This window comes from Oncorhynchus gorbuscha, unplaced genomic scaffold (assembly GCF_021184085.1).
Source record: "Oncorhynchus gorbuscha isolate QuinsamMale2020 ecotype Even-year unplaced genomic scaffold, OgorEven_v1.0 Un_scaffold_1229, whole genome shotgun sequence".
In the NCBI taxonomy this organism is placed as follows: Eukaryota; Metazoa; Chordata; class Actinopteri; order Salmoniformes; family Salmonidae; genus Oncorhynchus; species Oncorhynchus gorbuscha.
In genome coordinates, this window is record NW_025746067.1 from 150001 (window position 1) to 167048 (window position 17048).

A 17048-nucleotide genomic window follows, 5' to 3' on the forward strand; every position below is an offset into this window, starting at 1 on the left:
TCAGAGACACAGCCTGCTGTCTAATGACGAGTCAGAGACACAGCCTGCTGTCCAATGATGAGTCAGAGACACAGCCTGCTGTCTAATGAGGAGTCAGAGACACAGCCTGCTGTCCAATGACGAGTCAGAGACACAGCCTGCTGTCTAATGACGAGTCAGAGACACAGCCTGCTGTCTAATGACGAGTCAGAGACACAGCCTGCTGTCCAATGACGAGTCAGAGACACAGCCTGCTGTCTAATGAGGAGTCAGAGACACAGCCTGCTGTCCAATGACGAGTCAGAGACACAACCTGCTGTCTAATGACGAATCAGAGACACAGCTACCATCTAATGATGAGTCAGAGACACAGCTACCATCTAATGAGGAGTCAGAGACACAGCTACTGTCTAATGACGAGTCAGAGACACAGCTACCATCTAATGACGAGTCAGAGACACAGCCTGCTGTCTAATGAGGAGTCAGAGACACAGCCTGCTGTCTAATGACGAGTCAGAGACACAGCCTACTGTCTAATGACGAGTCAGAGACACAGCTACTGTCTAATGACGAGTCAGAGACAGCCTGCTCCACTCCTGTCCGTTCCAGCACAGCCTCCCTCTTACAAAGCTCCCAGTCAGGTGTGAAAAGAGGGTTGGTCGGTTCGCACACCTTGTGTTGTTCCAGGAGCATAGGTAGAAATAACTCCATATACGACAACTCCCAACTCTACACCGTGTTTTGTGTTTCAATGGATCTCATTGGAGCATACAACGACCTTTAACCTCTTGATGTCATCAACCAGTCCTTCACCCTGGCAGAACCATGACCTCCCTCTCTCCTCTCTCTGCAGCTGCTGCCCTGGGGAACCTTGTGTCGGACCTGGCTGGACTCGGGTAAGAAAAGGCCGATCAAACCAATCGTCTGTTAGGGCTGATACAGTCCCTGGTGGAGTCCTGTTGTAGTCACACTGTGTTCAGTCCCTGGTGGAGTCCTGTTGTAGTCACACTGTGTACAGTCCCTCTTAGCATCCTATTGTAGTCGCCATATGAAAATTGCTACAGTCCCTGTTAGCATCCTATTGTAGTCGCCATATGAAAATTGCTACAGTCCCCTGTTAACATCCTATTGTAGCCGCTATAGGAAGATTGCTACAGTCCCTGTTAGCATCCTATTGTAGTCGCCATAGGAAGATTGCTACAGTCCCTGTTAGCATCCTATTGTAGTCGCCATAGGAAGATTGCTACAGTCCCCTGTTAACATCCTATTGTAGTCGCTGTAGGAAGATTGCTACAGTCCCTGTTTGCATCCAATTGTAGTCGCCATAGGAAGATTGCTACAGTCCCTGTTAGCATCCTATTGTAGTCGCTATAGGAAGATTGCTACAGTCCCTGTTAGCGTCCTATTGTAGCCGCTATAGGAAGATTGCTACAGTCCCTGTTAGCATCCTATTGTAGTCGCTATAGGAAGATTGCTACAGTCCCTGTTAGCATCCTATTGTAGTCGCTATAGGAAGATTGCTACAGTCCCTGTTAGCGTCCTATTGTAGCCGCTATATGAAGATTGCTACAGTCCCTGTTAGCGTCCTATTGTAGTCGCTATAGGAAGATTGCTACAGTCCCTGTTAGCGTCCTATTGTAGCCGCTATAGGAAGATTGCTACAGTCCCTGTTAGCATCCTATTGTAGTCGCTATAGGAAGATTGCTACAGTCCCTGTTAGCATCCTATTGTAGACGCTATAGGAAGATTGCCCCAGTCCCTTTTAGCATCCTATTGTAGTCGCCATAGGAAGATTGCTACAGTCCCTGTTAGCATCCTTTTGTAGTCGCTATAGGAAGATTGCTACAGTCCCTGTTAGCATCCTATTGTAGCTGCTATAGGAAGATTGCTACAGTCCCTGTTAGCATCCTATTGTAGTCGCCATAGGAAGATTGCTACAGTCCCTGTTAGCATCCTTTTGTAGTCGCTATAGGAAGATTGCTACAGTCCCTGTTAGCATCCTATTGTAGTCGCTATAGGAAGATTGCTACAGTCCCTGTTAACATCCTATTGTGGCTGCTATAGGAAGATTGCTACAGTCCCTGTTAGCATCCTATTGTAGCCGCTATAGGAAGATTGCTACAGTCCCTGTTAGCATCCTATTGTAGTCGCCATAGGAAGATTGCTACAGTCCCTGTTAGCATCCTTTTGTAGTCGCTATAGGAAGATTGCTACAGTCCCTGTTAACATCCTATTGTGGCTGCTATAGGAAGATTGCTACAGTCCCTGTTAGCATCCTATTGTAGCCGCTATAGGAAGATTGCTACAGTCCCTGTTAGCATCCTATTGTAGCCGCTATAGGGAGATTGCTACAGTCCCTGTTAGCGTCCTATTGTAGCCGCTATAGGAAGATTGCTACAGTCCCTGTTAGCATCCTATTGTAGCCGCCATAGGAAGATTGCTGAAACTGGAGAGAGGTTAATGATGTCCTCTAACCTGTCAGGATGAAACTGGAGAGAGGTTAATGATGTCCTCTAACCTGTCAGGCTGAAACTGGAGAGAGGTTAATGATGCCCTCTAACCTGTCAGGATGAAACTGGAGAGAGGTTATTGATGTCCTCTAACCTGTCAGGCTGAAACTGGAGAGAGGTTAATGATGTCCTCTAACCTGTCAGGATGAAACTGGAGAGAGGTTAATGATGCCCTCTAACCTGTCAGGATGAAACTGGAGAGAGGTTAATGATGTCCTCTAACCTGTCAGGATGAAACTGGAGAGAGGTTAATGATGTCCTCTAACCTGTCAGGATGAAACTGGAGAGAGGTTAATGATGTCCTCTAACCTGTCAGGATGAAACTGGAGAGGGGTTAATGATGCCCTCTAACCTGTCAGGATGAAACTGGAGAGAGGTTAATGATGCCCTCTAACCTGTCAGGATGAAACTGGAGAGAGGTTAATGATGTCCTCTAACCTGTCAGGATGAAACTGGAGAGAGGTTAATGATGTCCTCTAACCTGTCAGGATGAAACTGGAGAGAGGTTAATGATGTCCTCTAACCTGTCAGGATGAAACTGGAGAGAGGTTAATGATGTCCTCTAACCTGTCAGGATGAAACTGGAGAGAGGTTAATGATGTCCTCTAACCTGTCAGGATGAAACTGGAGAGAGGTTAATGATGTCCTCTAACCTGTCAGGATGAAACTGGAGAGAGGTTAATGATGTCCTCTAACCTGTCAGGATGAAACTGGAGAGAGGTTAATGATGCCCTCTAACCTGTCAGGATGAAACTGGAGAGAGGTTAATGATGTCCTCTAACCTGTCAGGCTGAAACTGGAGAGAGGTTAATGATGTCCTCTAACCTGTCAGGATGAAACTGGAGAGAGGTTAATGATGTCCTCTAACCTGTCAGGATGAACCTGGAGAGAGGTTAATGATGTCCTCTAACCTGTCAGGATGAACCTGGAGAGAGGTTAATGATGTCCTCTAACCTGTCAGGATGAAACTGGAGAGAGGTTAATGATGCCCTCTAACCTGTCAGGATGAAACTGGAGAGAGGTTAATGATGTCCTCTAACCTGTCAGGATGAAACTGGAGAGAGGTTAATGATGTCCTCTAACCTGTCAGGATGAAACTGGAGAGAGGTTAATGATGCCCTCTAACCTGTCAGGATGAAACTGGAGAGAGGTTAATGATGTCCTCTAACCTGTCAGGATGAACCTGGAGAGAGGTTAAGAGAGCCCTGTAATTTCCATTTTAGGTACACTTCAATTTGTAAGTCGCTCTGGATAAGAGCGTCTGCTAAATGACTTAAATGTAAATGTTAAATGTAACTATGACAGACAAAATGAGAAAAAAAATCCAGAAAATCACATTGTAGGATTTTAAATGAATTTATTTGCAAATTATGGTGGAAAATAAGTATTTGCTCAATAACAAACGTTTATCTCAATACTTTGTTATATACCCTTTGTTGGTGCTCCCTCTGCTGTTTCCTGAAGTCCACGATCATCTCCTTTGTTTTGTTGACGTTGAGTGTGAGGTTGTTTTCCTGACACATACTCTTGTCTTGTCGTTGTTGGTGATCAAGCCCACTAGTGTTGTGTCGTCTGCAAACTTGATGATCGAGTTGGAAGTGTGCATGGCCACGCAGTCATGGGTGAACAGGGAGTACAGGAGGGGGCTGAGCACGCACCCTTGTGGGATCAGTGGAGATGTTGTTTCCTACCTTCACCACCTGGGGGTGGCCCGTCAGGAAGTCCATAACCCGTCAGGAAGTCCAGGATCGCACAGGGCGAGGTTGAGACCCAGGGCCTCAAGCTTAATGCTGAACTTGAGTGTTCTATGTTGTCTTACATAGGTGTTCCTCTTGTCCAGATGGGATAGGGCAGTGCACAGTGTGATGGCGATTGCATCGTCTGAGGACCTATTGGGGCGGCATGCAAATTGCAGTGGGTCTAGGGTGATAGGTAAGTTGGAAGTGATATGATCCTTAATTAGCCTCTCAAAGCACTTCATGATGACAGATCTGAGTGCTACGGGGCGATAGTCATTCAGTTCAGTTACCTTTTCCTTCTTGGGTTCACGAACAATGGTGTTCCTCTTGAAGCATGTGGGGACAGCAGACTGGGATAGGGAGAAATTGAATATGTCCGTAAACACACCAGCCAGCTGGTCTGCGCATGCTCTGAGGACGCGGCTAGGCATGCCGTCTGGGCCGGCAGCCTTGCGAGGGTTAACACGCTTAAATGTCTTACTCACGTCGGCCATGGAGTAGGAGGTGGGGGGGTGCAGTCCTTGGTAGCGGGCCGCGTCGGTGGCACTGTATTATCCTCAAAGCGAGCGAAGAAGGTGTTTAGTTTGTCTGGAAGCGTGACGTCAGTGTCCGTGACATGGCTGGTTTTCTTTATGTAGTTCTTGATTGCCTGTAGACCCTGCCACATACGTCTCTTGTCTGAATTGCGACTCCACTTTGTCCCTATACTGACGTTTCACTTGTTTGATTGCCTTGCAGAGGGTATACGTACACTGTTTGTATTCGGCCATGTTCCTGGTTGTCTCTCCATGGTTAAATGCGGTGGTTCGCGCTTTCAGTTTTGCGCTAATGGCGCCATCTATCCACACCTTCTGGTTAGGGTACGTTGTAATAGTAACAGTGGGAGCAACATCTCCTATGCCCTGCCTGATTGTCAATGTCTTTGTGCGAGAGCCTCCAACATCATCACAGACTAATGTTAAAACGACTGTAACAGAATCTGTTCGACAGCGACGGCCAAAGGTAGTTCCTTTCACCAGTTGCTGCGTGAGTGCTTGAGCTAATGTCCTGTCATTGTTCCTGTTTTACCCATGTGGTTTTGTACAGGAAGTAATCATGACTTATTGCCAGTTAGTCATTGGTGCGGCTGGCTTCCGGGTTAAGTGGGCATTGTGTCAAGAAGCAGTGCGGTTTGGTTGGGTTGTGTTTGAGAGGAAGCACAGCTCTCGAACTTCGCCTCTCCCGAGTCCCTACGGGAGTTGCAGCGATGAGACGAGACTGTAACTACCAATTGGAGAAAAGGGGTTAAAAAAACACAAAGAAAACTGACCTGGGACCAGTCTACAACAGATCTGGGACCAGGCTAGAGCAGATCTGGGTCCAGGCTACAACAGATCTGGGACCAGTCTACAACAGATCTGGGACCAGGCTACAACAGATCTGGGACCAGGCTAGAGCAGATCTGGGTCCAGGCTACAACAGATCTGGGACCAGTCTACAACAGATCTGGGACCAGGCTAAAACAGAGCTGGGACCAGGCTAAAACAGAGCTGGGACCAGTCTACAACAGACCTGGGACCAGGCTAGAACAGATCTGGGACCAGTCTACAACAGACCTGGGACCAGTCTAGAGCTAAGCGAACTGTAACTAAATGTTTCCTATTGGCCCTGTTGTCAGCATTATGGTGAATTTTAGAATAAAGTATTTGTTTTGTATTCTCTGCAGTCCTTTTTCTATGACTGGTGACAGAGAGGATTGTAGATGTCTGCTTGTAGATGTGTGATTTCCCAGATGTTGTGTCATCTGCTGCTGTCTCTTTCTGAACGTCTGTAATTTGATGTACGAGTCATTTAACAGCAGTCAGCTGCTGTGGCCGTGGCTCCAGTCTCTGCTCTGTTAGCTTGATTTGACCTGGGGCTCCAGTCTCTGCTCTGTTAGCTTGATTTGACCTGGGGCTCCAGCCTCTCCTCTGTTAGCTTGGTTTGACCTGGGGCTCCAGTCTCTGCTCTGTTAGCTTGATTTGACCTGGGGCTCCAGCCTCTCCTCTGTTAGCTTGGTTTGACCTGGGGCTCCAGTCTCTGCTCTGTTAGCTTGGTTTGACCTGGGGCTCCAGCCTCTCCTCTGTGAGCTTGGTTTGACCTGGGGCTCCAGCCTCTCCTCTGTTAGCTTGGTTTGACCTGGGGCTCCAGCCTCTCCTCTGTGAGCTTGGTTTGACCTGGGGCTCCAGTCTCTCCTCTGTTAGCTTGGTTTGACCTGGGGCTCCAGCCTCTCGTCTGTTAGCTTGGTTTGACCTGGGGCTCCAGCCTCTCCTCTGTTAGCTTGGTTTGACCTGGGGCTCCAGCCTCTCGTCTGTTATCTTGGTTTGACCTGGGGCTCCAGCCTCTCCTCTGTGAGCTTGGTTTGACCTGGGGCTCCAGCCTCTCGTCTGTTAGCTTGGTTTGACCTGGGGCTCCAGCCTCTCCTCTGTGAGCTTGGTTTGACCTGGGGCTCCACAGCCTCTCCTCTGTTAGCTTGGTTTGACCTGGGGCTCCAGCCTCTCCTCTGTTAGCTTGGTTTGACCTGGGGCTCCAGCCTCTCGTCTGTTAGCTTGGTTTGACCTGGGGCTCCAGCCTCTCCTCTGTGAGCTTGGTTTGACCTGGGGCTCCAGCCTCTCCTCTGTGAGCTTGGTTTGACCTGGGGCTCCAGCCTCTCGTCTTTTAGCTTGGTTTGCACACTATGAACACATCTCATCATTCAGTGAAATGTTTAAAGTTACCCTCAGGTACCTTTCAGTACATTTCGTCATTTTGGTGGCAGGCCTTGGTTTACTGTATGTTTCTACTGTTCTGGATGTTGACACGTTTTGAAGACGTTGAACAGTAGAGTATGAAGAGGTCACTCTGACTTACAGCTTGTCCTCATTGTCCCCAGTGTTTATCCAGGTAACACCTACTCAGCTCTGCCCTCTACTGGCATGGAGGTTAACACACGCAGGCCATGGGAAACTATGGTCCTGATTGGTGTCACACTTTGTTCCAGCTAACACACCTGACTCCAATAATCAACTCATTCTGATCTTCAGTTTAGAATGTAATTAGTTTAAATCAGTTGTGTTTGCTTGGACCAATCAGGTCCCCGGGAACTGGAGTTGCCCAGGCCTGCGGACTAGAGCACCATTCCCTGTTATAGCAGTATCTGTCCCAACACACTAGAGCATCATTCCCTGTTATAGCAGTATCTGTCCCAACACACTAGAGCATCATTCCCTGTTATAGCAGTATCTGTCCCAACACACTAGAGCATCATTCCCTGTTATAGCAGTATCTGTCCCAACACACTAGAGCATCATTCCCTGTTATAGCAGTATCTGTCCCAACACACTAGAGCATCATTCCCTGTTATAGCAGTATCTGTCCCAACACACTAGAGCATCATTCCCTGATGGATAGGGACTCTGTTGTCATAGCTTCAGGGGGGGAGATGGACAGGGACTCTGTTGTCATAGCTTCAGGGGGGGGAGATGGACAGGGACTCTGTTGTCATAGCTTCAGGGGGAGATGGACAGGGACTCTGTTGTCATAGCTTCAGGGGGGGGTGGTCAGGGACTCTGTTGTCATAGCTTCAGGGGAAGATGGACAGGGACTCCGTTGTCATAGCTTCAGGGGGAAGATGGACAGGGACTCTGTTGTCATAGCTTCAGGGGGAGATGGACAGGGACTCTGTTGTCATAGCTTCAGGGGGAGATGGACAGGGACTCCGTTGTCATAGCTTCAGGGGGAGATGGACAGGGACTCTGTTGTCATAGCTTCAGGGGGAGATGGACAGGGACTCCGTTGTCATAGCTTCAGGGGGAGATGGACAGGGACTCTGTTGTCATAGCTTCAGGGGAGATGGACAGGGACTCTGTTGTCATAGCTTCAGGGGAGATGGACAGGGACTCTGTTGTCATAGCTTCAGGGGGGAGATGGACAGGGACTCCGTTGTCATAGCTTCAGGGGGAGATGGACAGGGACTCTGTTGTCATAGCTTCAGGGGGGAGATGGACAGGGACTCTGTTGTCATAGCTTCAGGGGGAGATGGACAGGGACTCTGTTGTCATAGCTTCAGGGGGAGATGGACAGGGACTCTGTTGTCATAGCTTCAGGGGGGAGATGGACAGGGACTCTGTTGTCATAGCTTCAGGGGGGAGATGGACAGGGACTCTGTTGTCATAGCTTCATGGGGGAGATGGACAGGGACTCTGTTGTCATAGCTTCAGGGGGAGATGGACAGGGACTCTGTTGTCATAGCTTCAGGGGGAGATGGACAGGGACTCTGATGTCATAGCTTCAGGGGGAGATGGACAGGGACTCTGTTGTCATAGCTTCAGGGGGAGATGGACAGGGACTCTGTTGTCATAGCTTCAGGGGAGATGGACAGGGACTCTGTTGTCATAACTTCAGGGGGAGATGGACAGGGACTCTGTTGTCATAGCTTCAGGGGGAGATGGACAGGGACTCTGTTGTCATAGCTTCAGGGGGAGATGGACAGGGACTCTGTTGTCATAGCTTCAGGGGGAGATGGACAGGGACTCTGTTGTCATAGCTTCAGGGGGAGATGGACAGGGACTCTGTTGTCATAGCTTCAGGGGGAGATGGACAGGGACTCTGTTGTCATAGCTTCAGGGGGGAGATGGACAGGGACTCTGTTGTCATAGCTTCAGGGGGAGATGGACAGGGACTCTGTTGTCATAGCTTCAGGGGGAGATGGACAGGGACTCTGTTGTCATAGCTTCAGGGGGGATGGACAGGGACTCTGTTGTCATAGCTTCAGGGGGAAGATGGACAGGGACTCTGTTGTCATAGCTTCAGGGGGGAGATGGACAGGGACTCTGTTGTCATAGCTTCAGGGGGAGATGGACAGGGACTCTGTTGTCATAGCTTCAGGGGGGAGATGGACAGGGACTCTGTTGTCATAGCTTCAGGGGGAGATGGACAGGGACTCTGATGTCATAGCTTCAGGGGGAGATGGACAGGGACTCTGTTGTCATAGCTTCAGGGGGGAGATGGACAGGGACTCTGTTGTCATAGCTTCAGGGGGAGATGGACAGGGACTCTGTTGTCATAGCTTCAGGGGGAGATGGACAGGGACTCTGTTGTCATAGCTTCAGGGGGGAGATGGACAGGGACTCTGTTGTCATAGCTTCAGGGGGGAGATGGACAGGGACTCTGTTGTCATAGCTTCAGGGGGAGATGGACAGGGACTCTGTTGTCATAGCTTCAGGGGAGATGGACAGGGACTCTGTTGTCATAGCTTCAGGGGAGATGGACAGGGACTCTGTTGTCATAGCTTCAGGGGGAGATGGACAGGGACTCTGTTGTCATAGCTTCAGGGAGGGAGATGGACAGGGACTCTGTTGTCATAGCTTCAGGGGAGATGGACAAGGACTCTGTTGTCATAGCTTCAGGGGGAGATGGACAGGGACTCTGTTGTCATAGCTTCAGGGGAGATGGACAGGGACTCTGTTGTCATAGCTTCAGGGGAGATGGACAGGGACTCTGTTGTCATAGCTTCAGGGGAGATGGACAGGGACTCTGTTGTCATAGCTTCAGGGGGAGATGGACAGGGACTCTGATGTCATAGCTTCAGGGGGAGATGGACAGGGACTCTGTTGTCATAGCTTCAGGGGGAGATGGACAGGAACTCTGATGTCATAGCTTCAGGGGGAGATGGACAGGGACTCTGTTGTCATAGCTTCAGGGGGAGATGGACAGGGACTCTGATGTCATAGCTTCAGGGGAAGCTCATTCCACCATTGGAGGGCCAGGACCAAGAAGGGCTGGTGTTGAATAACAGCATGTATTTTGATTAATGATGATTTAAAACATTTTTTCCCCATTTTTTTATGATTCTATGCACAGACGTCTGTGCCAGAAGGTTTTCTGCTGTGCATATTTACTGGTTGAATTGAACATTTATGTTAATTTCGTATTACCATAGTATATCACTCCAGCCATGAATGGAATCTTTCCTCTGGTGATCCCTTAAAGCTCAGGACCTGTATTCATAAATCCCAGAGTGCTGATCTAGGATCAGTTTCTTTTAGCTCATAAAGAAGGGTGCAGCTGAACCTGAACCAGAACTCTTATTCTGAGATCTTTGTTGAATCAAATCTAGTTTATTGGTCACACGCCCAGTTTTTCACAGCAGGTGTAATAGAGACAGTGTAATGCTTTACCTGCCTCTGTTCCTCAACCATACAGAATAATGTTAAATAGAAAAGTTCATCCATAGAGAATCAGTAGATGAATAATAAAAAAGTAAAGAGCACAACAATTGGACCCAATATGGGCCCAGGACCATAGTTTGAGAGCTGTCTATAACGTGGTTCTCCCGTGGGCAGATTCTGCGTGTTGACAGAGGGAATCTTTCAGGACTGAATGTGATGCGTGAGAGCTGAGCAGCGTCAGTTCTGGTTTTTTTTTTGGGGGGGGGGGGGGGTTCTTTCATCACTGGTTATTTGGACGTATCAGAAACTGGGAGAAGGCGGTGCTTAAAACTTCTTCGCCTCGTGTTAGAGACTTTGTTTTTTTCCGGAACTCTCCATTTCTAACACGTACAGTATGAACACAGAAGTTAATCGTGCAGCTGATCATATTACTTCTGGTTTTACGTCAACAGAGATAGTACAGAGATAGTACAGAGATAGTGCAGAGATAGTACAGAGATAATACAGAGATAGTAATACAGAGATAATACAGAGATAGTAATACAGCGATAATACAGAGATAGTACAGAGATAGTACAGAGATAATACAGAGATAGTAATACAGAGATAGTAATACAGAGATAGTAATACAGAGATAGTAATACAGAGATAGTAATACAGAGATAGTACAGAGATAGTACAGAGATAGTACATAGATAGTACAGAGATAGTACAGAGATAGTAATACAGAGATAATACAGAGATAGTACAGAGATAGTACAGAGATAGTACAGAGATAGTACAGAGATAGTACAGAGATAATACAGAGATAGTACTGAGATAATACAGAGATAATACAGATATAGTACAGATATAGTACAGAGATAGTACAGAGATAATACAGAGATAGTACAGAGATAGTACAGAGATAGTACAGAGATAATACAGAGATAGTACAGAGATAATACAGAGATAGTACTGAGATAATACAGAGATAATACAGAGATAGTACAGATATAGTACAGAGATAGTACAGAGATAGTACAGAGATAATACAGAGATAGTACGGAGATAGTACAGAGATAGTACAGAGATAGTACAGAGATAGTAATACAGAGATAATACAGAGATAGTACAGAGATAGTACAGAGATAATACAGAGATAATACAGAGATAGTAATACAGAGATAATAATACAGAGTTAGTAATACAGAGATAGTACAGAGATAATACAGAGATAGTACAGAGATAGTACAGAGATAGTACAGAGATAGTACAGAGATAGTACAGAGATAGTACAGAGATAGTACAGAGATAATACAGAGATAGTACTGAGATAATACAGAGATAATACAGAGATAATACAGAGATAATACAGAGATAATACAGAGATAGTACAGATATAGTACTGAGATAATACAGAGATAATACAGAGATAGTACAGAGATAATACAGAGATAGTACAGAGATAGTACAGAGATAATACAGAGATAATACAGAGATAGTACAGAGATAATACAGAGATAGTACAGAGATAGTGCAGAGATAGTACAGAGATAATACAGAGATAGTACAGATATAGTGTAGAGATAGTACAGAGATAATGCAGGGATAGTACAGAGATAATACAGAGATAGTACAGAGATAATACAGAGATAGTACAGAGATAGTACAGAGATAGTACAGAGATAATACAGAGATAGTGCAGAGATAGTACAGAGATAGTACAGAGATAGTACAGAGATAGTAATACAGAGATAATACAGAGATAGTAATACAGAGATAATACAGAGATAGTACAGAGATAATACAGAGATAGTACAGAGATAGTGCAGAGATAATACAGAGATAGTAATACAGAGATAGTAATACAGAGATAGTAATACAGAGATAGTACAGAGATAGTACAGAGATAGTACAGAGATAATACAGAGATAGTACAGAGATAGTACATAGATAATACAGAGATAATACAGAGATAGTACAGAGATAGTACAGAGATAGTAATACAGAGATAGTAATACAGAGATAATACAGAGATAGTACAGAGATAATACAGAGATAGTAATACAGAGATAATAATACAGAGATAGTAATACAGAGATAGTAATACAGAGATAATACAGAGATAGTAATACAGAGATAATACAGAGATAGTACAGAGATAGTACAGAGATAATACAGAGATAGTACAGAGATAGTGCAGAGATAATACAGAGATAGTAATACAGAGATAGTAATACAGAGATAGTAATACAGAGATAATACAGAGATAGTACAGAGATAGTACAGAGATAGTACAGAGATAGTACAGAGATAGTACATAGATAATACAGAGATAGTACAGAGATAGTACAGAGATAATACAGAGATAATACAGAGATAGTAATACAGAGATAATACAGAGATAGTAATACAGAGATAATACAGAGATAGTACAGAGATAGTACAGAGATAATACAGAGATAGTAATACAGAGATAATAATACAGAGATAGTAATACAGAGATAGTACAGAGATAGTACAGAGATAATACAGAGATAGTACAGAGATAATACAGAGATAGTACAGAGATAGTACAGAGATAATACAGAGATAGTACAGAGATAATACAGAGATAGTACTGAGATAATACAGAGATAATACAGATATAGTACAGAGATAGTACTGAGATAATACAGAGATAGTACAGAGATAATACAGAGATAGTACAGAGATAATACAGAGATAGTACAGAGATAGTACAGAGATAATACAGAGATAATACAGAGATAGTACAGAGATAATACAGAGATAATACAGAGATAGTACAGAGATAGTGCAGAGATAGTACAGAGATAGTGCAGAGATAGTGCAGAGATAGTACAGAGATAGTACAGAGATAATACAGATATAGTACAGAGATAATACAGAGATAATACAGAGATAGTACAGAGATAATACAGAGATAGTACAGAGATAGTACAGAGATAGTACAGAGATAATACAGATATAGTACCGAGATAATACAGAGATAATACAGAGATAGTACAGAGATAATACAGAGATAGTACAGAGATAGTACAGAGATAGTACAGAGATAATACAGAGATAGTGCAGAGATAATACATTGATGTATGTAACCATGGTATTTTCTAGTGTGTTAAGGTATGTAACCATGGTATTTTCTAGTGTGTTAAGGTGTGTAACCATGGTATTTTCTAGTGTGTTAAGGTATGTAACCATGGTATTTTCTAGTGTGTTAAGGTATGTAACCATGGTATTTTCTAGTGTGTTAAGGTATGTAACCATGGTATTTTCTAGTGTGTTAAGGTATGTAACCATGGTATTTTCTAGTGTGTTAAGGTATGTAACCATGGTATTTTCCTGTGTGTTAAGGTACGTAACCATGGTATTTTCCTGTGTGTTAAGGTACGTAACCATGGTATTTTCCTGTGTTAGCCTTGCAGGTTACGTGGAAGCCCTGGCCTGTCGTTGTGGGTTGGTGGGTCCTGATCTGAACCCCAAACAGGCTGACATGTGGCAGACCAGAGTTAGCACCCACAGTGTGAGTCTCTGTCGTATCTCTGAGAGGACGTACACACTGTCTCTGTCTCTCTGTCTCTCTGTCTCTCTGTCTCTCTCTCTCTCTCTCTCTCTCTCTCTCTCTCTCTCTCTCTCTCTCTCTCTCTCTCTCTCTCTCTCTCTCTCTCTCTCTCTCTCTCTCCCTCTCCCTCTCCCCCCCTCCCTCTCTGTCCCTGTCCTTGTCTCTCTGTTCCTGTCCATGTCTCTCTCTCTCTCTCTCTCTCTCTCTCTCTCTCTCTCTCTCTCTCTCTCTCTCTCTCTCTCTGTCAGTCCTCTCTGTGTTGCTTACTTAGTGGATCTGGTTGAATAGAGCACTAAATCAGTCAAAATATGTCCTACAGAATATGTCCTACAGAATATGCTTTTGGTTGTGCAGCCATTTCACTGAAGACAGTATTTTTTTGTGAATCTAGCAGTCAGGCTAATAAAAAATAAACATTCCTTCACAGAGTTTATTGGCCAAGAGTTGTGTGTAGGTTACATACTGGTAGCTGGTATAGTATTAGTATTAGTATAGTATTAGTATTAGTGTTAGTATTAGTATTAGTATAGTATTAGTGTTAGTATTAGTGTTAGTATTCGTATTAGTGTTAGTATTAGTGTTAGTATTAGTTTTAGTGTTAGTATTAGTATAGTATTTGTGTTAGTATTAGTAGTAGCACTAGTGTTAGTATTAGTATAGTATTAGTATAGTATTAGTGTTAGTATTCGTATAGTATTATAATTAGTATAGTATCAGTGTTAGTATTAGTATTAGTGCTAGTATTAGTATTGGTGTTAGTATTAGTGTTAGTATTAGTAATAGTATAGTATTAGTATTAGTGCTAGTATTAGTATATTATTAGTGGTAGTATTAGTGTTAGTATTAGTAGTAGTATTAGTGTTAGTATTAGTGCTAGTATTAGTACAGTATTAGTATTAGTATAGTGTTAGTATTAGTGTTAGTATTAGTATAGTATTAGTATTAGTATTAGCACTAGTGTTAGTATTAGTGCTAGTATTAGTGTTAGTATTAGTACAGTATTAGTATTAGTATAGTGTTAGTATTAGTGTTAGTATTAGTATAGTATTAGTATTAGTATTAGCACTAGTGTTAGTATTAGTATTAGTATAGTATTAGTAAAGTATTGGTATTAGTATAGTATTAGTGTTAGTATTAGTATTAGTGTTAGTATTAGTATAGTATTAGTATTAGTGTTAGTATTTGTGTTAGTATTAGTACTAGTATAGTAATAATATAATAATAATATATGCCATTTAGCAGACGCTTTTATCCAAAGCGACTTACAGTCATGTGTACATACATTTAGTATAGTATGGTCCCGGGATAGTACCCACTACCCTGGCGTTACAAGCGCCATGCTCTACCAACTGAGCTACACAGGACCCCTAGTATTAGTGTTAGTATTAGTACTAGTATAGTACTAGTATTAGTATAGTATTAGTGTTAGTATTAGTATAGTATTAGTATAGTATTAGTATTAGTATATTATTAGTATTAGTGTTAGTATTAGTATTAGATTAGTATTAGTATAGTATTAGTATAGTATTAGTATTAGTATTAGTATTTGTATAGTATTAGTATAGTATTAGTATAGTATTAGTAGAGTATTAGTATTAGTATTAGTATAGTATTAGTATAGTGTCAGTATTAGTATTAGTATAGTATTAGTATTAGTGTTAGTATTAGTATTAGTATAGTGTTAGTATTCGTATCAGTGTTAGTATTAGTATTAGTATAGTATTAGTATAGTATTAGTATTAGTATATTATTAGTATTAGTGTTAGTATTAGTATTAGATTAGTATTAGTGTTAGTGTTAGTATTAGTATTAGTATAGTGTTAGTATTCGTATCAGTGTTAGTATTAGTATTAGTATAGTATTAGTATAGTATTAGTATTAGTATATTATTAGTATTAGTGTTAGTATTAGTATTAGATTAGTATTAGTGTTAGTATTAGTATTAGTATAGTGTTAGTATTCGTATCAGTGTTAGTATTAGTATAGTATTAGTATAGTATTAGTATTAGTATATTATTAGTATTAGTGTTAGTATTAGTATTAGATTAGTATTAGTATAGTATTAGTATAGTATTAGTATTAGTATTAGTGTTAGTATTTGTATAGTATTAGTATTGTATTAGTATAGTATTAGTAGAGTATTAGTATTAGTATTAGTATAGTATTAGTATAGTGTCAGTATTAGTATTAGTATAGTATTAGTATAGTATTAGTATTGGTGTTAGTATTAGTGTTAGTGTTAGTGTTAGTATTAGTATAGTATTAGTATAGTATTAGTATTAGTATAGTATTAGTATAGTATTAGTATTAGTGTAGTATTATTATAGTGTTAGTATTAGTATTAGTACTAGGCATCAGAGTAGTAATGGATCGTTGTTTCTTGTTTTGTTTTGTCTTCAGGGTAAAGCCATCGGAGTTGTAATGGAACGTTGTTTCTTGTTTTGTCTTCAGGGTAAAGCCATCGGAGTAGTAATGGAACGTTGTTTTGTTTTGTCTTCAGGGTAAAGCCATCGGAGTTGTAATGGAACGTTGTTTCTTGTTTTGTCTTCAGGGTAAAGCCTTCGGAGTTGCCATCGGCTGCATCTTAGGGATGTTCCCGCTACTCTTCTTCAAAGATGAGACGAAGAAGAAAGCAGTGGAAAGGGAGGGTAAAGATGGATCACTGACCTCCATCTCCACTGACAGCAGCAGCAGCAGCAATTGAGACAACTTGACAGAAAGACTTACCTTCTCAGGAAGAGAGAGAGAGAGAGAACTGGACTACCGCTACTTCACAACCTAACTACTGCATAATGAATAACCTCAATCAAGCGTGACTACTGATGTCAATGTCTTAAATAGTTCCTACTGCAACGTTCAAACAGCAGTATGAAGAAAAACAACAACGGATGGATTTCTGGTGGACTCAATACACTCAATACACTCAATACAGTTCAATACACTCAATACAGTTCAATACACTCAATACAGTTCAATACACTCAATACACTCAATACACTCAATACAGTTCAATACACTCAATACAGTTCAATACACTCAATACAGTTCAATACACTCAATACAGTTCAATACACTCAATACACTCAAT

General features: G+C 42.7%; 1 protein-coding gene across 1 annotated transcript in view; it reads left to right on the forward strand.

Moving 5' to 3' along the window:
* The window catches only part of LOC124021825 (transmembrane protein 65-like), a 69495-nt gene extending 52811 nt beyond the window's left edge, over positions 1 to 16684 (forward strand). Inside the window, exons 5-7 of the mRNA XM_046336960.1 lie at positions 833 to 875; positions 13816 to 13921; positions 16512 to 16684. Of these exons, the coding sequence (XP_046192916.1) occupies positions 833 to 875; positions 13816 to 13921; positions 16512 to 16664 (302 nt within the window). The 3' untranslated portion in view covers positions 16665 to 16684. The remainder of the gene's footprint in view (positions 1 to 832; positions 876 to 13815; positions 13922 to 16511) is intronic.
* The last annotated feature ends 364 nt before the right edge of the window (positions 16685 to 17048 follow it).